The sequence below is a fragment of the Entelurus aequoreus genome, linkage group LG25 (genome assembly GCF_033978785.1).
Source record: "Entelurus aequoreus isolate RoL-2023_Sb linkage group LG25, RoL_Eaeq_v1.1, whole genome shotgun sequence".
Taxonomy (NCBI): domain Eukaryota; kingdom Metazoa; phylum Chordata; class Actinopteri; order Syngnathiformes; family Syngnathidae; genus Entelurus; species Entelurus aequoreus.
Window position 1 is genome coordinate 2,570,656 of NC_084755.1, and position 23,697 is coordinate 2,594,352.

Genomic DNA, 23,697 nt, shown 5'->3' on the forward strand with positions numbered 1-23,697 from the left:
ACTTTTACTGTATTTAAATAAAAAAAATAAATCTAAAATGATTTCATAATAATAATAATAATAATAATAATAATAATCATCTGTTTATCCTCATTTTCATTCAGAAAAGTACACATTGCACAGCATATTTCACAACATATTTAGAAAAAATATTTTAACGATTTAATGTAAATGCAATAATTAATCGTACAGTAACTGTGTATTGGGTTAGGTGGAATCTGTTGTTACTCAATAATTGGTGCTGAAAGGATAAAACTGGTTCATCTGGTTGTCTTGCCTTACAGCTGCAGTGACGTTCTAACTGAAAGCCTAAAGCACACTGAAACTGTTTTTCAATATTTTCTTAAAGACACAGTTTTTGTTTGTTTTTTGCTCCCAAACTCCCCCTACTGCACAGGTGTCAAACTTAAGGTCCGAGGGCCAGATCTGGCTTGCCACGTCCTTTTATGTGGCCCGAGAAAACCTGGAAATAATATGCTTCGATAAAGTACTTTATTTTTTCTCAATGTATTTGTTATTTCCATTTTGACAGTACTGTACTGTTGTACAAACTTAAATATTAATGATGCAACAAATATGAAATCATACATTCTAAAAAAAAAATTCAAAAATACTTGAATATCTGCTTAACTTATGATTTCAAAACAAGCTATTTATTAATTTGTACACTGTAAACATGACATTAGTTTACGGCAAAAAACTGGCAGCTCAGTCAGCAGAATTTTACTGTAAAAACCAGTGGCATACCACTTTTTAACCATACCACATTTGACTGTTTTTCCAGTAATATAGTATAAAAACCCTGTACATTTTACGGGTAAAATTCTGGTGACTATCTGCCAGTTTTTTTTTCACTGTAAAATCCACAGTGTTTTTTTTAAGGTGTATGTAAAATATATATATAAATGCATCAGCAATTGTGTAATATTATCATGATCAATCCTTTAAAGTCATTATTTATTTCTTCATTTTTGTTTTGTCCAGCCACTCAGGCAAATAATATTGTTGATGTAGATGTCCATATCTGCTGGGATACTTCTCTTCTTGTCTTATTTGTATCAGACTTTATTAAATTGATTTTTTTTTAATGTTTGCCGCAAAGAAGAAGAAAAAAGAAGACGGGAAAATTGCGAGGACAAGACAGAGAGACAACAACAGAACAACATCAGCAAATACGATATGTACAAATATATGATACCAAAAAATTAGAGCAAAGAACCAGTTAATGAAGTAGATGGCAAAACCACAGAAATTAAAATGAACATTATTACACAAGTGGAGCAATAAAAAGACTGTAGAAATAACAGTATTGATTAGGGGTGTGGGAAAAAATCGATGCAAATTCGAATTGTGATTCTCACGTTGTGCGATTCAGAATCGATTTTTATTATTTATTAAAAAAAAAAAAAAAAATTTTTTTTTTTCAATTAATCAATCCAACAAAACAATACACAGCAATACCATAACAATGCAATTCAATTCCAAAACAAAACCCGACCCAGCAACACTCAGAACTGCAATAAACAGAGCAATTGAGAGGAGACACAAACACCACACAGAACAAACCAAAAGTAGTGAAACAAAATGAATATTATCAACAACAGTATCAATATTAGTTACAATTTCAACATAGCAGTGATTAAAAATCCCTCATTGACATTATCATTAGACATTTATAAAAAAAATAAAAAAATGAACAATAGTGTCACAGTGGCTTACACTTGCATCGCATCTCATAAGCTTGACAACACACTGTGTCCAATATTTTCACAAAGATAAAATAAGTCATATTTTTGGTTCATTTAATAGTTAAAACAAATTTACATTATTGCAATCAGTTGATAAACTGACTCAATTTAAGATATTGAATAGATTGTATTTTACATCTTCTCAGCTTTTTAAAATTGGTGTAGTAGATAGCAAGTTATGTATGAAGTGTCGGGCAGCCGAGGCAACTCTTGTTCATTTATTGTGGGAATGTCAGAGAATAAAAGAGTTATGGTTGAAAACAACAAAAGAAGCAACCACATTCCTTAATATGAACATCCCAATGACACTGCAAACTTGTATTCTTGGGGATGTCCATCAATTTAGTAATGTGTCATCAAAGAGTAAAAATGCATTTCTTTCAATATGCATAATAACAAAAAGGGTAATATTAAAAAAATGGATATATGTTGATAGTCCAACTCATACTGACTGGTACACACAAGCTATGGAGATGATATCAGTAGAAAAAAATGCATTTAGTTTAGATAATAATGAGTCATATATTGGAAAATGGGATCCATTATTTAAATTTGTTTTAACTATTAAATGAACCAAAATATGACTTATTATATCATTGTAAAAATATTGGACACAGTGTGTTGTCAAGTTTATGAGATGCGATGCAAGTGTAAGCCACTGTCACACTTTTGTTCATTTTTTTAATTTTTAATTTTTATTAATGTTTGTAATGATATCAATGAGGGATTTCTAATCACTGCTATGTTGAAACTGTTACTAATATTGATACTGTTGTTTATAATATTAATTTTTGTCTCACTACTTTTAGATTGTTCCGTGTCATGTTTGTGTGTCCTCAATTGCTCTCAATTGCTCTGTTTATTGCTATTCTGAATGTTGCTGGGTCGGGTTTGGTTTTGAAATTGTATTGCATTATTATGGTATTGTTGGGTATTGAAAAAATATAAATACAAATAAATACAAAAATCGTTTTTGAATCGAGAATCGTGTTGAATTGAAAAAAAAAAAAAATCGATTTTGAATCGAATCGTGACCCCAAGAATCGATTTTGAATCGAATCGTGGGACACCCAAAGATTCACAGCCCTAGTATTGATAATGATAAATAATAATAACTATCTCTATCAACATTACAATTGCTTTAAATGCAACAATACATGAATGTAATCAATACTTGAATTACAAAAGAAAGCAGATAAAGAGGGGGTAAGAAAGCAAAGCGGACTATATTAACCTTATAGATTGTTATGGAAAAAATAAGTTAAGATTTAGCAGTGTGCCGTGTTTCTACCCAGTTTCCCCTGGGAGGGACAGTGTTAATATATGCTTGATGAAACGTGATTATATGCATGAGTGTACGTACAGTATGTATACGTGCATGTATATGTACAGTATGCATGTATGTTTGAACTATGAATGTGCGTGTGGATGTACACTACCGTTCAAAAGTTTGGGGTCACATTGAAATGTCCTTATTTTTGAAGGAAAAGCACTGTACTTTTCAAGGAAGATAACTTTAAACTAGTCTTAACTTTAAAGAAATACACTCTATACATTGCTAATGTGGTAAATGACTATTCTAGCTGCAAATGTCTGCTTTTTGGTGCAATATCTACATAGGTGTATAGAGGCCCATTTCCAGCAACTATCACTCCAGTGTTCTAATGGTACAATGTGTTTGCTCATTGGCTCAGAAGGCTAATTGATGATTAGAAAACCCTTGTGCAATCATGTTCACACATCTGAAAACAGTTTAGCTCGTTACAGAAGCTACAAAACTGACCTTCCTTTGAGCAGATTGAGTTTCTGGAGCATCACATTTGTGGGGTCAATGAAACGCTCAAAATGGCCAGAAAAAGAGAACTTTCATCTGAAACTCGACAGTCTATTCTTGTTCTTAGAAATGAAGGCTATTCCACAAAATTGTTTGGGTGACCCCAAACTTTTGAACGGTAGTGTATGTGCCGTGTATGTATCTGTGTGCGTATGTATGGATGCACGTGCGTATGTACAGTATGTATGTTTGCATATACAATATATTTGTCACCCAGTATGTGCCCCAGAACCAGGACCACAATGCCGCCGGGCAGGCCGTAGACCAGGTCTGGGCAATTATTTGACTCAGGGGGCCAGATTTAGATAAAAAAAGTGTGTCTGGGGGGCCGGTATATCTATTTTTAGGAACACTAATACAAAACCTCACAATAATTATTGAAAGCTAAAAACGTTGTGACAGACCGCCTTAAAAAACGGAATGGAATTTGACTTTTTTTTTTACTGACTGAGACAGCCAGAATGTACATGAAAATAAAGAATGTGGGATTAACAATATCAACTATGAAGGATAAAACATTGAATATTGACAACATATTTTACAATCAACCGAAACACAACCAAAATGCAACAAACATAGTGAAATATGAACACGAAGGGTTCTGAGATATCTCATAGTGACCAAAATAACTAATTAGATGATAATAGTAACTAATTAGATGACCATAGTAACTAGTATATCATGCAGATTCCAAGCATTGAAAGACTTAGTATAGTCATTACAAAACATCACTGCACATCACAATGGCAGCAACACTTTCCATCTTAAACATCTAGAACAATTATTTGGGAATGTCTGGCGGGCCCGATTGAAAAGCTCAACAGGCCACACATGTGGCCCCCGGGCCTTAATTTGCCCAGGTCTGCCGTAGACAGACGCGCCCGGCCGAGGACAAGGCACAGGAGAAGCAGGAGACAACCATCCTTTATAGAGATGCGTTAAATGCGTTAAAATGTAATATCGGAAATTATTGGTACCGGTTTTTTTATTATCAGTATCGTTTTTTATTTTTTTTTATTTTTATTTTTTATTTTTATTAAATCCACATAAAAAACACAAGATACACTTACAATTAGTGCACCAACCCAAAAAACCTCCCTCCCCCATTTACACTCATTCACACAAAAGGGTTGTTTCTTTCTGTTATTAATATTCTGCTTCCTACATTATATATCAATATATATCAATACAGCCTGCAAGGGATACATGATTGTGCGTGCTGCTGGTCAACTAATAGTACTAACCTTTAACAGTTAATTTTACACATTTTCATTAATTACTAGTTTCTATGTAACTGTTTTTATATTGTTTTACTTTCTTTTTTATTCAAGAAAATGTTTTCAATTTATTTATCTTATTTTATTTGATTCATTTTTTTAAAAAGTACCTTATCTTCACCATACCTGGTTGTCCAAGTTAGGCATAGTAATGTGTTAATTCCACGACTGTATATATCGGTTGATATCGGTATCGGTTGATATCGGTATCGGTAATTAAAGAGTTGGACAATATCGGCATATCGGATATCGGCAAAAAGCCATTATCGGACATCCCTAGCCTGCGAAAGATGGGACGCCCCGGCCCAAGGGGCCCAGAGAGTCCCCCGCATTATTGGCCCCCATTATTTATTGTTACAAGCAGCCCTCTGAGGGCAGCCATAACTGTGACGTGGCCCTCAATGAAAGCGCGTTTGACAACCCTGCCCTACAAGGTCCTCACACTATACTTATTAGTCCGATAATGGCTTTTTTTACCAATATCCGATATTCCGATATTGTCCAACTCTTAATTACCGATTCCGATATCAACCGATACCGATATATACAGTCATGGAATTAACACATTATTATGCCTAATTTTGTTGTGATGCCCCGCTGGATAGCATTAAACAATGTAACTTTAACATGAAGTGATTAACTTATTGGGGTGTTACCATTTAGTGGTCAATTGTACGGAATATGTACTGTACTGTGCAATCTACTAATACAAGTTTCAATCAATCAATCAAAAACAAGGTTTTCCAAAATAAGAGAACAACTTCAACTCCAGTTATGGGAAAAAAGTGCCAACATGGCACTGCCATATTTATTATTGAAGTCACAAAGTGCATTATTTTTGTAACATGCCTCAAAACAGCTTGGAATGTGGGAACATGATCTCCCTGAGATAGTCCTGATAGCCACTACAACTATGGGAAACACTATACTTTGACATTCACAAAGTGCATTATTTTTGTTTTTGTTTTTTAAACAGGCCTCAAAACAGCTACAAAAACAATGAAGGCACACAGCTTCAGTCTAAAGCAGGGGTCACCAACCTTTTTGAAAGCAAGAGCTACTTCTTGGGTAGTGATTAATGCGAAGGGCTACCAGTTTGATACACACTTAAATAAATTGCCAGAAATAGCCAATTTGCTCAATTTACCTTTAACTTTATGTTATTATTAATAATTAATGATATTTACAATTAATTGAACGGTTTAAAAGAGGAGAAAACACGAAAAAAATGACAATTAAATTTTGAAACATAGTTTATCTTCAATTTCGACTCTTTAAAATTCAAAATTCAACCGAAAAAAAGAAGAGAAAAACTAGCTAATTTGAATATTTTTGAAAAAAATCAAAAAATAATTTATGGAACATCATTAGTAATTTTTCCTGGTTAAGATTAATTTTAGAATTTTGATGACATATTTTAAATAGGTTAAAATCCAATCTGCACTTTGTTGGAATATACAACAAATTGGACCAAGCTATATTTCTAACAAAGACAAATCATTATTTCTTCTAGATTTTCCAGAACAAAAATTTTAAAAGAAATTCAAAAGATTTTGAAATAAGATTTAAATTTGATTCTACAGATTTTCTAGATTTTCCAGAATAATTTTTTTTTAATTTTAACCATAGTAAGTTTGAACAAATATTTCACAAATATTCTTCGTCGAAAAAACAGAAGCTAAAATGAAGCATTAAATTAAAATGTATTTATTATTCTTTACAATAAAAAAAATACATTTACTTGAACATTGATTTAAATTGTCAGGAAAGAAGAGGAAGGAATTTAAAAGGTAAAAAGGTATATGTGTTTAAAAATCCTAAAATCATTTTTAAGGTTGTATTTTTTCTCTAAAATTGTTTTTCTGAAAGTTATAAGAAGCAAAGTAAAAAAAATTATGAATTTATTTAAACAAGTGAAGACCAAGTCTTTAAAATATTTTCTTGGATTTTCAAATTCTATTTGAGTTTTGTCTCTCTTAGAATTAAAAATGTCGGGCAAAGCGAGACCAGCTTGCTAGTAAATAAATACAATTTAAAAAATAGAGGCAGCTCACTGGTAAGTGCTGCTATTTGAGCTATTTTTAGAACAGGCCAGCGGGCTACTCATCTGGTCCTTACGGGCACCGCGTTGGTGACCCCTGGTCTAAATTAACCAAAAAAATATCATTACTACGATAGTATTGGCGCACTAGATGAGTGGTCTAGAGTATACTAGAGCATACTTGCCAACCTTGACACCTTCGAATTCGGGAGATGGGGGGGGGGGTTGGTGGTGTATGTAGCGTCCCGGAAGAGTTAGTGCTGCAAGGGGTTCTGGGTATTTGTTCTGTTGTGTTTATGTTGTGTTATGGTGCGGATGTTCTCCCGAAATGTGTTTGTCATTCTTGCTTGGTGTGGGTTCACAGTGTGGCGCATATTTGTAACAGTGTTAAACTTGTTTATACGTCCGCCCTCAGTGTGACCTGTATGGCTGTTGACCAAGTATGTGTTGCATTCACTTATGTGTGTGTAAAAGCCACATATATTATGTGACAGGGCCGCCACGCTGTTTGTATGGAGGAAAAGCGGACGTGACGACAGGTTGTAGAGGACGCTAAAGGCAGTGCCTTTAAGGCACGCCCCCAATATTGTTGTCTGGGTGGAAATCGGGAGAAATTCGGGAGAATGATTGCCCCGGGAGATTTTCGGGAGGGGCACTTAAATTCTGGAGTCTCCCGGGAATATCGGGAGGTTGAAACTAGGGATGTCCGATAATGCCTTTTTGCCGATATCCGATATTCCGATATTGTCCAACTCTTTAATTACCGATACCGATATCAACCGATACCGATATCAACCGATATATGCAGTCGTGGAATTAACACATTATTATGCCTAATTTGGACAACCATGTATGGTGAAGATAAGGTACTTTAAAAAAAAATTAAAAAAATAAGATAACTAAATTAAAAACATTTTCTTGAATAAAAAAGAAAGTAAAACAATATAAAAACAGTTACATAGAAACTAGTAATTAATGAAAATGAGTAAAATTAAGTGTTAAAGGTTAGTATTATTAGTGGAGCAGCAGCACGCACAATCATGTGTGCTTACGGACTGTATCCCTTGCAGACTGTATTGATATATATTGATATATAATGTAGGAACCAGAATATTGATAACAGAAAGAAATGGGGGGAGGGAGGTTTTTTGGGTTGGTGCATTAATTGTAAGTGTATCTTGTGTTTTTTATGTTGATTTAATAAAAAAAACAAAAAACAAAACAGATACAGATAATAAAAAAAACGATACCGATAATTTCCGATATTACATTTTAATGCATTTATTGGCCGATAATATCGGCCTGCCGATATTATCGGCCGATAAATGCGTTAAAATGTCATATCGTAAATTATCGGTATCGTTTTTTTTATTATTAGTATCGTTGTTTTTTTGTTTTTTTTTAATTAAATCCACATAAAAAACACAAGATACACTTACAATTAGTGCACCAACCCAAAAAACCTCCCTCCCCCATTTACACTCATTCACACAAAAGGGTTGTTTCTTTCTGTTATTAATATTCTGCTTCCTACATTATATATCAATATATATCAATACAGTCTGCAAGGGATACAGTCCGTAAGCACACATGATTGTGCGTGCTGCTGCTCCACTAATAATACTAACCTTTAACAGTTAATTTTACAAATTTTCATTAATTACTAGTTTCTATGTAACTGTTTTTATATCCCTAGTTGAAACCAATACCGATAATTTCCGATATTACATTTTAACGCATTTATCGGCCGATAATATCTCTACTTATCATATAAAACGACATCTGTTTTTGTTTTTTTTCTTAACAAGGAGCCAGCTTTAAGTACGACAACCTCACGCAAAAACCCCTTTCTCCTGACGGTGGCGCTCTCTGCAGAAGGATCGGCCTGTGGCGACTTGTTCTGGGATGACGGGGATAGCATGGACACCTTTGAAGGAGGAAGTTATAGTTATGTAAACTTCACTGCCGCTCAGGTAGGCGAGACTTCAATGTCGCTGTGTCGTGTACATTTCATTGAAAGCTCGCTGCTTCAGTCCCAGGTGGTGAGTAACCCCGTTGAGATGAACGGAACCCTGGATGGTCTCCTGCTGGGGGCAATGCAGGTGTTTGGGGTACCCTCGCAGCCGCAATACGTCGTGGCCAATGGGGAGAAAGTCAGGGACTTTGTGTACAACAGTGACACAAAGGTTAGTGGCTGAGAAAGTTGGGATAAAAAGATGGCGATGATTGAAATGCGTGTCCTTCCGCAGGTTTTAAAAGTGAGCAGCCTGACTCTGCCCATGTCAAAGATGATTACAGTCCAGTGGGCTCCATGATAAAGTTATATCTATTACCCATGATGCCCTGGGAGGGCTTCTTTTTTAAGGACTGGCACCAACCCAAAGGTTATTGTGCGCTTATTCCCAATATGGTGACATGTTGCAGTGCCTGTAATTGTCCTGTATGTGCAAAATTGTATGTTTTAGAGCAGTGGTGCCCAACCTTTTTGTAGCTACGGACCGGTCAACGCTTGAAAATTTGTCCCACGGACCGGTGGGGGAGGAGGGGAAGGGGGTGTATTTAAAAAAATAATAATTTTTAAAAAAATTTTTTTTTTAACATAAATAAATACAATCATGTGTGCTTACGGACTGTATCCCTGCAGGCTGTATTGATCTATATTGATATATAATGTATATATTGTGTTTTTTATGTTGATTTCATAATTTATTTATTTATTTATTTATTTTTTTTAATTTTTTTTTAAATTCTTGTGCGGCCCGGTACCAATCGATCCGCGGACCGGTGGTTGGGGACCACTGTTTTAGAGTGTTTGATCAAAAAAATGTTTGAAGTATTGTAAGTATTTTGTTTTAGATTGCCATAAAAAGGGATATACTTCTTAGCTACTCAACAGTCGTTTGAAGCTTCATAGATCACTATTATCTTAAAATTAAAATAAACTCCACTTCTCTTCTGTTGTTGCCAAAAACGTTTAGGACACTTTTGAGGGACCTTGTTTATCACGGCTAAATCTTACCAAGTGAGTTGTTGTGTGTGAGTGACAGGAAGAAAAGCTCAGAGGACAGTAATTTGGGGGCCACCTGTTTCTTTGCATGTGTAAATCTCTAGACTGCTAATATGAGCCTTTTGTATTTTTCATATATCTTTATTTTGTCTTAGTAAAATCTATATTATATTTGGGTAAATACAGTGATTAATTTCCCTAAACAATATTTATTATGGTGTATTTAAAAATGTGGTTAATAGTAATAATAAATCACTTAATATATATGTTTTATTTATAAGTACATTCTGACAAAATGTATGACGATTTTTAACATTCTGCACGAAAAAAGTACATTTAAAATGTCAACACATGGATTCAATAACAGCTTTGTGGCTTTAATAGTTACCAGATTTTTCCACAAATCATAAAAACATGGACAGACAATATTTTGTCCTTTTCATATTGAATGATACATTTATAGACGTTAATGTAAAACATATTTAGTGCCCAATTTAATGTAAAACCGGCTGATTAAAATGAATTATGCCTCATTGCGGAAGCGGTGATTTTGGGGTGATTGATCAGGGCTGTCCAGAAAGTCAAGCTAGAAAGTGGAAACAGGAAATATAAAATGTGTTTTTCACGGCTAAATCTTACCAAGTGACTGTTGTGTGCGTGAGTGACAGGAAGAAAAGCTCAGAGTACAGTAATGTGGGGACACAGTGTTCGACACCACCTGTTTATTTGCATGTGTAAATCTCTAGACTGCTAATATAGTTCTGTCTTTTTCATGTATTTTAATTTTGTCTTAGTAAAATCTATATTATATTTGGGTAAATACAGTGATTAATTTCCCTAAACAATATTTATTATGGTGTATTTAATAATGTGGTTAATAGTAATGATAAATCACTTAAAATATGTTTTATTTATAAGTACATGCTGACAAAATGTATGAAAAAAATATTACATTTAAAATGTCAACATGTGGATTCAAGGCATTATTAATCGATAACAGCTTTGTGGCTTTAATAGTTACCAGATTTTTCAAAAAATCGACACAACATTTTGTCCTTTTCATATGAAATTATACATTTATAGACGTTAATGTAAAACATATTTAGTGCCCAATTTAATGTAAAACCGGCTGATTAAAATGAATTATGCCTCATTGCGGAAGCGGTGATTTTGGGGTGATTGATCAGGGCTGTCCAGAAAGTCAAGCTAGAAAGTGGAAACAGGAAATATAAAATGTGTTTTTCACGGCTAAATCTTACCAAGTGACTGTTGTGTGCGTGAGTGACAGGAAGAAAAGCTCAGAGTACAGTAATGTGGGGACACAGTGTTCGACACCACCTGTTTATTTGCATGTGTAAATCTCTAGACTGCTAATATAGTTCTGTCTTTTTCATATATTTTTCTTTTGTGTTAGTAAAATCTATATTATATTTGGGTAAATAGAGTGATTAATTTCCCTAAACAATATTTATTATGGTGTATTTAATAATGTGCTTAATAGTAATAATAAATCACTTAAAGTGTGTTTTATTTATAAGTACATGCTGACAAAATGTATGAAAAAATGACATTCAAAATGTCAACACGTGGATTCAAGGTATAATTAATCGATAACAGCTTTGTGGCTTTAATAGTTACCAGATTTTTCCAAAAATCATAAAAACATGGACACACAATATTTTTGTCCTTTTCATATGAAATTATACATTTATAGACGTTAATGTAAAACATATTTAGTGGCCAATTTAATGTAAAACCGGGTGATTAAAATGAATTATGCCTCATTGCGGAAGCGGTGATTTTGGGGTGATTGATCAGGGCTGTCCAGAAAGTCAAGCTAGAAAGTGGAAACAGGAAATATAAAATGTGTTTTTCACGGCTAAATCTCACCAAGTGACTGTTGTGTGCGTGAGTGACAGGAAGAAAAGCTCAGAGTACAGTAATGTGGGGACACAGTGTTCGACACCACCTGTTTATTTGCATGTGTAAATCTCTAGACTGCTAATATAGTTCTGTCTTTTTCATATATTTTAATTTTGTCTTAGTAAAATCTATATTATATTTGGGTAAATAGAGTGATTAATTTCCCTAAACAATATTTATTATGGTGTATTTAATAATGTGCTTAATAGTAATAATAAATCACTTAAAATGTGTTTTATTTATAAGTACATGCTGACAAAATGTCTGAAAAAATTACATTTAAAATGTCAACACGTGGATTCAAGGCATAATTAATCGATAACAGCTTCGTGGCTTTAATAGTTACCAGATTTTTCCACAAATCATAAAAACATGGACACACAATATTTTGTCCTTTTCATATGAAATTATACATTTATAGAAGTTAATGTAAAACATATTTAGTGCCCAATTTAATGTAAAACCGGCTGATTAAAATGAATTATGCCTCATTGCGGAAGCTGTGATTTTGGGGTGATTGATCAGGACTAGGGATGTCCGATAATGGCTTTTTGCCGATATCCGATATGCCGATATTGTCCAACTCTTTAATTACCGATACCGATATCAACCGATACCGATATCAACCGATATATACAGTCGTGGAATTAACACATTATTATGCCTAATTTGGACAACCAGGTATGGTGAAGATAAGGTACTTTTTAAAAAAATGAATCAAATAAAATAAGATAAATAAATTAAAAATATTTTCTTGAATAAAAAAGAAAGTAAAACAATATAAAAACAGTTACATAGAAACTAGTAATGAATGAAAATTAGTACAATTAACTGTTAAAGGTTAGTACTATTAGTGGAGCAGCAGCACGCACAATCATGTGTGCTTACGGACTGTATCCCTTGCAGACTGTATTGATATATATTGATATATAATGTAGGAAGCAGAATATTAATAACAGAAAGAAACAACCCTTTTGTGTGAATGAGTGTAAATGGGGGAGGGAGGTTTTTTGGGTTGGTGCACTAATTGTAAGTGTATCTTGTGTTTTTTATGTGGATTTAATAAAAAAAAACAAAAAAAACAAAAACAAAACAAAAACAAAAAAAAACGATGCTGATAATAAAAAAAAAACGATACCGATAATTTCCGATATTACATTTTAACGCATTTATCGGCCGATAATATCGGCAGACCGATATTATCGGACATCTCTAATCAGGACTGTCCAGAAAGTCAAGCTAGAAAGTGGAAACAGGAAATATAAAATGTGTTTTTCACGGCTAAATCTTACCAAGTGACTGTTGTGTGCGTGAGTGACAGGAAGAAAATCTCAGAGTACAGTAATGTGGGGACACAGTGTTCGACACCACCTGTTTATTTGCATGTGTAAATCTCTAGACTGCTAATATAGTTCTGTCTTTTTCATATATTTGTCTTTTGTCTTAGTAAAATCTATATTATATTTGTGTAAATACAGTGATTAATTTCCCTAAACAATATTTATTATGGTGTATTTAATAATGTGGTTAATAGTAATAATAAACCACTTAAAGTATGTTTTATTTATAAATACATGCTGACAAAATGTATGAAAAAACATTTAAAATGTCAACATGTGGATTCAAGGCATTATTAATCGATAACAGCTTTGTGGCTTTAATAGTTACCAGATTTTTCCAAAAATTGACACAATATTTTGTCCTTTTCATATGGAATGATACATTTATAGACGTTAATGTAAAACATATTTAGTGCCTAATTTAATGTAAAACCGGCTGATCAAAATGAATTATGCCTCATTGCGGAAGCGGTGATTTTGGGGTGATTGATCAGGGCTGTCCAGAAAGTCAAGCTGGAAAGTCAAAACCGGAAACAGAAAATGTTTATTTCAAAGTAAAACCACTGGCGGTAATGTAAGCATATGTCTGGCCTATCCTGTCACGCTCTGTGGGTTTATTTTGGAAATTGTATCCGGAAAAAGTGGCATTCGCCCTATTAAAAAAAACCTGGGTAGCAGCAGTGAAATATGTGGCGTCACGGACATAACACACAGGGAGGCAAACAAGACTTCTACCTTTAAAAAAAAGCTGATCTAATCACCGCGGAGGCTGGAAAAAAAGGCGCCACTAAATGCCGCAGGGTGTCATTGATGTTCGCCATGGACTGTAGACTATCGTGGCGGGATAAAAGGTGAGCACTGCCACGCTCTTGTAGTCCTTTACACGCTTGCTACTCAATGGTTAGTTGATCCGGCACAGGTGCACTAATGCTGCTAACACTCTTTCAAAAGTTGCCTCTTAGACGAACACACACTCAAATATCACGGCCGGGTAGACTAAACTAACATATGTTGGACCGAAATGCGTGGGATGGAGTCCGTAGTGGAGCCATCAATGTGTGGCCTGTGCTGGTATGGCAGGCGGATGCTGGCTGGCTGTCAGTCCAGGATGGAGCTCTCTCCACCCGGCCATGAATACCATGTGTCTCCCTTTTATCTTCCACCCACAATCAATCAATCAATCAATGTTTGCTTAGATAGCCCTAAATCACGAGTGTCTCAAAGGGCTGCACAAGCCACAACGACATCCTGGGCTCAGATCACACATCAGGGCAAGGAAAAACTCAACCCAATGGGATGACCATGAGAAACCTTGGAGGGGACCGCAGATGTGGGGACCCTCTCCTGGGCGACCGGTGCAATGGACATGGAGTGGATCTAGCTAATAGTGTGAGAGTCCAGTCCATAGTGGATCTAGTTAATAGTGTGAGAGTCCAGTCCATAGTGGATCTAGTTAATAGTGTGAGAGTCCAGTCCATAGTGGATCTAACATAATAGTGAGAGTCCAGTCCATAGTGGATCTAACATAATATTGTGAGAGTCCAGTCCATAGTGGATCTAACATAATAGTGTGAGAGTCCAGTCCATAGTGGATCTAACATAATAGTGTGAGAGTCCAGTCCATAGTGGATTTAACATAATAGTGTGAGAGTCCAGTCCATAGTGGATCTAACATAATAGTGAGAGTCCAGTCCATAGTGGATCTAACATAATAGTGAGAGTCCACTCCATAGTGGATTTAACATAATAGTGTGAGAGTCCAGTCCATAGTGGATTTAATCCAGTCCATAGTGGATCTAACATAATAGTGTGAGAGTCCAGTCCATAGTGGATTTAATCCAGTCCATAGTGGATCTAACATAATAGTGTGAGAGTCCAGTCCATAGTGGATCTAACATAATAGTGAGAGTCCAGTCCATAGTGGATTTAACATAATAGTGTGAGAGTCCAGTCCATAGTGGATTTAATCCAGTCCATAGTGGATCTAACATAATATTGTGAGAGTCAAGTCCGTAGTGGATCTAACATAATAGTGTGAGAGTCCAGTCCATAGTGGATTTAACATAATAGTGTGAGAGTTCAGTCCATAGTGGATCTAACATAATAGTGAGAGTCCAGTCCATAGTGGATCTAACATAATAGTGAGAGTCCAGTCCATAGTGGATCTAACATAATAGTGAGAGTCCAGTCCATAGTGGATCTAACATAATAGTGAGAGTCCAGTCCATAGTGGATTTAACATAATAGTGTGAGAGTCTAGTCCATAGTGGATCTAACATAATAGCGTGAGAGTCCAGTCCATAGTGGATCTAACATAATATTGTGAGAGTCCAGTCCATAGTGGATCTAACATAATAGTGTGAGAGTCCGGTCCATAGTGGATCTAACATAATAGTGTGAGAGTCCAGTCCATAGTGGATCTAACATAATAATGTGAGAGTCCAGTCCATAGTGGATCTAACATAATAGTGAGAGTCCAGTCCATAGTGGATCTAACATAATAGTGTGAGAGTCCAGTCCATAGTGGATCTAACATAATAGTGTGAGAGTCCAGTCCATAGTGGATCTAACATAATATTGTGAGAGTCCAGTCCATAGTGGGTCTAACATAATAGTGTGAGAGTCCAGTCCATAGTGGATCTAACATAATAGTGTGAGAGTCCAGTCCATAGTGGATTTAATCCAGTCCATAGTGGATCTAGTTAATAGTGTGAGAGTCCAGTCCATAGTGGATCTAACATAATAGTGTGAGAGTCCAGTCAATAGTGGATTTAATCCAGTTCATAGTGGATCTAGTTAATAGTGTGAGAGTCCAGTCCATAGTGGATCTAACATAATAGTGTGAGAGTCCAGTCCATAGTGGATCTAACATAATAGTGTGAGAGTCCAGTCCATAGTGGATCTAAAATAATAGTGTGAGAGTCCAGTCCATAGTGGATCTAACATAATAGTGTGAGAGTTCAGTCCATAGTGGATCTAACATAATAGTGTGAGAGTCCAGTCCATAGTGGATCTAACATAATAGTGTGAGAGTCCAGTCCATTGTGGATCTAACATATTGTGAGAGTCCAGTCCATAGTGGATCTAACATAATAGTGTGAGAGTCCAGTCCATAGTGGATCTAACATAATAGTGTGAGAGTCCAGTCCATAGTGGATTTAATCCAGTCCATAGTGGATCTAGTTAATAGTGTGAGAGTCCAGTCCATAGTGGATCTAACATAATAGTGTGAGAGTCCAGTCAATAGTGGATTTAATCCAGTTCATAGTGGATCTAGTTAATAGTGTGAGAGTCCAGTCCATAGTGGATCTAACATAATAGTGTGAGAGTCCAGTCCATAGTGGATCTAACATAATAGTGTGAGAGTCCAGTCCATAGTGGATCTAGCATAATAGTGTGAGAGTCCAGTCCATAGTGGATCTAAAATAATAGTGTGAGAGTCCAGTCCATAGTGGATCTAACATAATAGTGTGAGAGTTCAGTCCATAGTGGATCTAACATAATAGTGTGAGAGTCCAGTCCATAGTGGATCTAACATAATAGTGTGAGAGTCCAGTCCATTGTGGATCTAACATATTGTGAGAGTCCAGTCCATAGTGGATCTAGTGATTAGTGTGAGAGTCCAGTCCATAGTGGATCTAGTTAATAGTGTGAGAGTCCAGTCCATAGTGGATCTAGTTAATAGTGTGAGAGTCCAGTTCATAGTGGATCTAGTTAATAGTGTGAGAGTCCAGTTCATAGTGGATCTAGTTAATAGTGTGAGAGTCCAGTTAAAAACTTTGCTAAATCGAGAGGATGCTCGCTTTGACACTGGTAATTGCTAAAAAAAAGATTGTGGTGGGGGGATTTAAATGGTAGACCCCTGGACGTGAATGTGGTGACTTGACATGGGACACGCTAGCTATCTTGTGTTTGCTTGCTATGGCCCTGGCACACATGTACTAAAGGTTTGAAAAATATCAGTGGATAAAATGAAAAGGTGAAGAATAGCTAAAACAGGATGACTGGTAGAGGACTAGAAATTAACTAAATGCTAATTTGACTTCTGACCTGTGATACCTTACTATTTTGATAGGTTGACGTGTGAAATTCAAAGTTTGAGGACTCTTTGTATGACTGAAAGAGCAAAGAAATGAATGCATTAATTTGACATTGGCTATTTTACACATCATTCCAAAATCCGTAGGGTGTTTGCTTGCTTTAGCCTTGACAATCCCTCAAAGAGAAGGGACAGTTGAAAATAGGATTGCTACCGTATAGAAAATGACTATATATTGGAAGGTGGGATATTTACACCTCTGAAGATTGACTAGTGTCAGGTTCAAACACTGATGACGTCTATTAAACAGACAAGAAGCAAGGAATCATGCAGAGACAGGGTTACATTTTGCTCTATTGAGTTGAGATGTTTTTTTGGGCTGTACTCTAGTTACAGATCCAAACTACGCTCTAAAATCCAGCCCACGAGCTACCTCTACTTATTTGGGAGGTCCCTGGTTACATCACTGAAGCTGCCACGGAAGGAAGGGGGTAATCTCAGCAGCTCCAGTTAGACACAATATATGACTATTAATGAAATGCAAATGTGTTGACACTCATGATATCGCCCTGTCTCTGCTCTGTCTGCGTCACGGCACTCGATGTTCCCTCGGCAGTCAGCAGGCCGATTCAGGGTCTGAAAACACTGATACGAGGCGGCTTGCTTTGCACAGATAGAAAAAGTACAACTTCAGCACAATTGATAATAACTATAGCAACGGCCCTTAAGCATAAGAGTTGTGTGATAATATATACATAATTATTCTAAAACTAGGAATGGGTGCTGAATATGGTGCTTTTTTTAGGTACCGACTGATTCTGTTCCCATCTACAGTATTTTACCTATTTTATGATTCACTGTCACATATTTTGATACCAGTAATGTTGCAAATTTGACACGCAAAGAGGGCAAGCATGCCTGATGAAAAGCGCCAAAAGTAAGTCTCTACTTTTTAAAGGCCTACTGAAAGCCACTACTAGCGACCGCGCAGTCTGATAGTTTATATATCAATGATGACATCTTAACATTGCAACACATGCCAATACGGCCGGGTTAACTTATAAAGTGACATTTTAAATTTCCCGCTAAACTTCCGGTTGAAAACGTCTATGTATGATGACGTATGCGCGTGACGTCAATGGTTGAAGCGGAAGTATTGGGACACATTGTATCCAATACAAAAAGCTCTGTTTTCATCGCAAAATTCCACAGTATTCTGGACATCTGTGTTGGTGAATCTTTGGCAATTTGTTTAATGAACAATGAAGACTGCAAAGAAGAAAGTTGTAGGGGGGATCGGTGTATTAGCGGCTGGCTGCAGCAACACAACCAGGAGGACTTTGACTTGGATGGAAGACGCGCTATCCGACGCTAGCCGCCGACCGCATCGATGATCGGGTGAAGTCCTTCGTCGCTCCGTCGATCGCTGGAACGCAGGTGAGCACGGGTGTTGATGAGCAGATGAGGGGGGGCGTAGGTGGAGAGCTAATGTTTTTAGCATAGCTCTGTGAGGTCCCGTAGCTAAGTTAGCTTCAATGGCGTCGTTAGCAACAGCATTGTTAAGCTTCGCCAAACTGGAAAGCATTAACCGTGTATTTACATGTCCATGGTTTAATAGTATTGTTGATCTTCTGTCTATCCTTCCAGTCAGGGGCTTATTTATTTTGTTTCTATCTGCAGTTAAGCCCGATGCTATCACGTTAGCTCCGTTGCTAAAGTGCTTCGCCGATGTATTGTCGTGGAGATAAAAGTCACTGTGAATGTCCATTTCGCGTTCTCGACTCTCATTTTCAAGAGGATATAGTATCCTCTTGAAAATGTTTAAAATACAAATCCGTGATCCACAATTGAGTTTGAGTTTATTTCAAACATGCAAGCATACAACATGATACATCACAATTTCCAGTTTCTCTTTTCAACATGTTCGAAAAGGAGTAGGAAGAAGCAGAGCTTATTTAATCCTACCCCTTTTCTATACATAACAGTTGCTAAAACTTTTGTTCACTTCCTGTTCACTCTGTAGTTCAGGTTCTTCATCACGTACACAGCTACTCCTCCTCCATTTTTGTTGGTTCTGTTGATGTAGTTTAGTTCATATCCTTCCAGATCAAAATCTATTCCTTTTTTATCATCAATCCATGTTTCTGTGACAGCAATCACTTTGAAGGGTTCGTTGATGTGTTCCAAAAAGTTCTTAATGTTGTTGTAGTTTGCATACAAGCTTCTGCTATTAAAATGAATAATTGACAATTTGTTATCACATTTAATGTTGCTATTATATTGATCATCTGTATAATAAAAACAATTATTACTAATGTGGGAGAAAAATGTTGTATCTGGATCTATATCATTTTCCAAATCCTGGTTTTTGTGATCTTTGTTGCAGAAATTTTTTTAGTTCCATATTTTCTTGTTCAACAATCTTTGATGTTGTTTCAATAATCTCTATAAGTGTAGGTGGATGCAATCCTGAATGTAGGTCCTCTTGTTTAGTCGTCCCTTGGAACATAGTAGTGTCGATGCTGAATTTAGGTGCTTGTTTTCTGTCAGAGTCCATTATCATCGTTGTTGTGGTAGCTGTGTAATAACAATATAACAAGGAATAGAAAAAGGAGAGAGTGTGGAATCCAATGAGCCCTTGTACCTAAGTTACGGTCAGAGCGAAAAAAGATACGTCCTGCACTGCACTCTAGTCCTTCACTCTCACGTTACTCATCCACGAATCTTTCATCCTGGCTCAAATTAATGGGGTAATCGTCGCTTTCTCGGTCCGAATCTCTCTCGCTGCTGGTGTAAACAATGGGGAAATGTGAGGAGCCTTTCAACCTGTGACGTCACGCTACTTCCGGTACAGGCAAGGCTTTTTCTGATCATCGACCAAAAGTTGCGAACTTTATCGTCGATGTTCTCTACTAAATCCTTTCAGCAAAAATATGGCAATATTGCGAAATGATCAAGTATGACACATAGAATGGATCTGCTATTCCCGTTTAAATAAAAAAAAAAATCATTTCAGTAGGCCTTTAAAGTATGCTCGATGCTAATGTTATATTGAACATAGCATCAGTGATTTTACATGGCAATTTAAACTACGCCAAACTAAAACTGTGATGCACGTTACAATCAGACAGCAAGTGTGTAATAAGTGCAACTCTGCAGTGCTCAACGAGGGATGTAACCATATGAAAATGTTAATATCACAAGTACTGTGATCAAAATTATCGCAGTATTGTTAAATGTGCCCAAAAAGTACTATACACATTGAAATCTTTTGACCAAGTTATCATTTTTTCAAATAACTAAAAAAAAAACATTAAGAAAAAAACACTATTTTGCATATTTTGTGTTTCTTATACTTTACTGATCGTTTTTTAGTGTTCTATCTGTTTTAATGCATACGATTGTACTGCTTTAATATTTATAATATTACACTTTTTTAATATAGTTTGTACTGTATGTAGGACTTTATTTAAGTATTTAGAGATTTATTTAAATGAAAAAGTGTGTAAAAAGTATATTATTTCTGGTGAGCGGTGTGGCGTCCTACTTTGTTCAGCGGTCCTTGAACGCGCCTTAGACACCTCTGTCTCATATTCCTCCGAGTATAGAGTGATTGTGCTGTTCTAAGAGAACACAGCTTGTGGGTTCAATGTAGGGCTGCAACTAACGATTAATTTGATAATCGATTAATCTGTCGATTATTACTTCGATTAATCGATTAATAATCCGATAAAAGAGACAAACTACATTTCTATCTTTTCCAGTATTTTATTGAAAAAAACGGCATACTGGCACCATACTTATTTTGATTATTGTTTCTCAGCTGTTTGTACATGTTGCAGTTTATAAATAAAGGTTTATTTAAAAAAAAAAAAAAAAAAAAAAAAAAGCATAGATCCAACGAATCGATGACTAAATTAATCGATAACTATTTTTATAATCGATTTTAATCGATTTAATCGATTAGTTGTTGCAGCCATAGTTCAATGTGCACCATTGAAAAGCTTAGTTGCTCAGACAGTAATGTGTTTATATAAGTTTGGATTAGGGTATGTCAATTCTTAATGGGGAAAGACGTCATTGTCTTTTGTTTTCATGTTGGCATTTAAGATAATGAGCTGGTGCCAGTTTGTCTGTGAATTTATCGAAGTGCAGTTATCAATCCACAATTTTTCGATCATCTTATTTAAAGTGGTAATTAGGGATGTCCGATAATGGCTTTTTGCCGATATCCGATATTCCGATATTGTCCAACTCTTTAATTACCGATACCGATATCAACCGATACCGATATCAACCGATATATGCAGTCGTGGAATTAACACATTATTATGCCTAATTTGGACAACCATGTATGGTGAAGATAAGGTACTTTAAAAAAATAAAAATAAAATAAGATAACTAAATTAAAAACATTTTCTTGAATAAAAAAGAAAGTAAAACAATATAAAAACAGTTACATAGAAACTAGTAATTAATGAAAATGAGTAAAATTAAGTGTTAAAGGTTAGTATTATTAGTGGACCAGCAGCACGCACAATCATGTGTGCTTACGGACTGTATCCCTTGCAGACTGTATTGATATATATTGATATATAATGTAGGAACCAGAATATTAATAACAGAAAGAAATGGGGGGAGGGAGGTTTTTTGGGTTGGTGCACTAATTGTAAGTGTATCTTGTGTTTTTTATGTTGATTTAATAAAAAAATAAAAAAACCAAAAAAAAAAAACGATACAGATAATAAAAAAACCGATACCGATAATTTCCGATATTACATTTTAACGCATTTATCGGCCGATAATATCGGCAGGCCGATATTATCGGACATTCCTAGTGGTAATACTAACCGTTTGGAGTTTTACCGCAGTTTCCATTATTACCATTCATGGTTACATCCCCAGGCTGAAGAAAAGACAAGCTAGGAGCATTCAACCAAATGGTAAAGACTACTTCCTTATTACGGCTAAATACTTAAGACAAACTTAAATGAATGCAGATTGGCAAAAGGGACTCAGAAGTGTAAGAAAAACAAAATATAACAACTGGACAGCATAGTTATCAGTGTTAAATGTTAAAATAAATAGATTATTACCAAATAGAGACACAGAAGTACAAAACATTTTGGCTTTAGATCAGATTAGAATCAGTTGAGGGATTGAAGACACATTATGTAAAGGATACCTGCTCATCCACTAATGAGTCACAGTAAGCCAACACTGTACGTTAAAACATGTTTTTCTGGCTTCTTTGTTACCTTTCTCCCTGCGGAAAAGAAAGATCTTTCCCTTCCTTCTCCCTAGTTTTTTATTACTGGAACATCAGCGTGGCAGCTAATGTAACCCTCCTTCCCAGGTGCAACTTTGTAGCTGATGTGGTCAGTTTCCACGGGTTTGGTGTCAAATTCAACTTTGTGGACAGGAAAGGGTGGGGAGAAAAAGGTCCTCCCTCATATCCAAACTACTGCAGAAAGAAGGTGCCAGTCTGTCCACCTGACCCCAGCGGGCTATCAGAGTCTGCAGACCAAAATAACCTGAAGATAAAAGAGCAGGAGAGCATATGTCACAATCAAGGACCAGCTCAGGATATTTGTGTATAGACCTCCTTCAAGGCTGAATTGTCAACAAAACCATATTTAGTGGCGAATTCCAAACGATTCTACTATAAATGTTAGAATAATTATGTATAAGTTATCACACAATTGATAATAACTATAGCAACGGCCTTTAAGCATAAGAGTTGTGTGATAACTTATACATAATTATTATAAATTATTATATAATTATCAGCTTCAAACACCGAACTATCTATTACACAAGACAAGAAGAAGGAATCACGCAGAGACAGAGTTGAATTTTGCTCATGAGGAGAGACGTATTGGGCTGCACACTCCGTTACAGTTTGACCCTACGCTCTAAGGTACAGTCCCACGTGCTCCTCTATTTATTCAGGAGGTCCCTAGTTAAAATCACTGAGGCTGCAAGCAGCCCCAGTAGACACAATACGTGATTATTCAGAATGGAAATGTGCCGACACTCGTGATTTCGCCCCGTCTCTGTTTTGTCTGCGTTGAGGTACTCGATGTCCGTCCTCGGCTGTCAGCAGGCAGGGTCTGGAAACAAACTGCTGACACGAGACAACTCGCAAATCGAGATTACAAGTTGTGTGCCTTTGCACAGATAGAAAAGTACAACTTCAGCACAATTGATAATAACTATAACAACGGCCTTTAAGCATAAGAGTTGTGTGATAACTTATACATAATTATTCTAACAATAAATTACTTGTGGTTTGCCATATTTGGGCATGTTTGATATCAAGGTACTTCCTGTTTCATGGTAAATTTGTAAGGATGCAGGACTACCCTTTTGGTATGAGGGGCAGGGCGAGTGATTTAGACCAGTGAAACGGGAAACACAATCTGTTACTGAAAGTAAAAATGACGTCGACTGTCAAGTTGGGCATGTTTAACCGTCATTTCAGGAAG

The 23,697-nt window shown here is 35.9% G+C and overlaps 2 protein-coding genes across 2 annotated transcripts in view; both read left to right on the forward strand.

Annotated features, from left to right (window-relative positions):
• Positions 1-9,432, forward strand: part of gaa (alpha glucosidase) — a 36,319-nt gene extending 26,887 nt beyond the window's left edge. Inside the window, 3 exon segments of the mRNA XM_062036557.1 lie at positions 8,709-8,873; positions 8,934-9,086; positions 9,150-9,432. Of these exon segments, the coding sequence (XP_061892541.1) occupies positions 8,709-8,873; positions 8,934-9,086; positions 9,150-9,215 (384 nt within the window). The 3' untranslated portion in view covers positions 9,216-9,432.
• A 4,440-nt stretch (positions 9,433-13,872) lies between these two features.
• Positions 13,873-23,697, forward strand: part of tbc1d16 (TBC1 domain family, member 16) — a 94,432-nt gene continuing 84,607 nt past the window's right edge. Inside the window, exon 1 of the mRNA XM_062036551.1 lies at positions 13,873-14,021. The gene's annotated coding sequence lies outside the window, so the exon portion shown is untranslated. The remainder of the gene's footprint in view (positions 14,022-23,697) is intronic.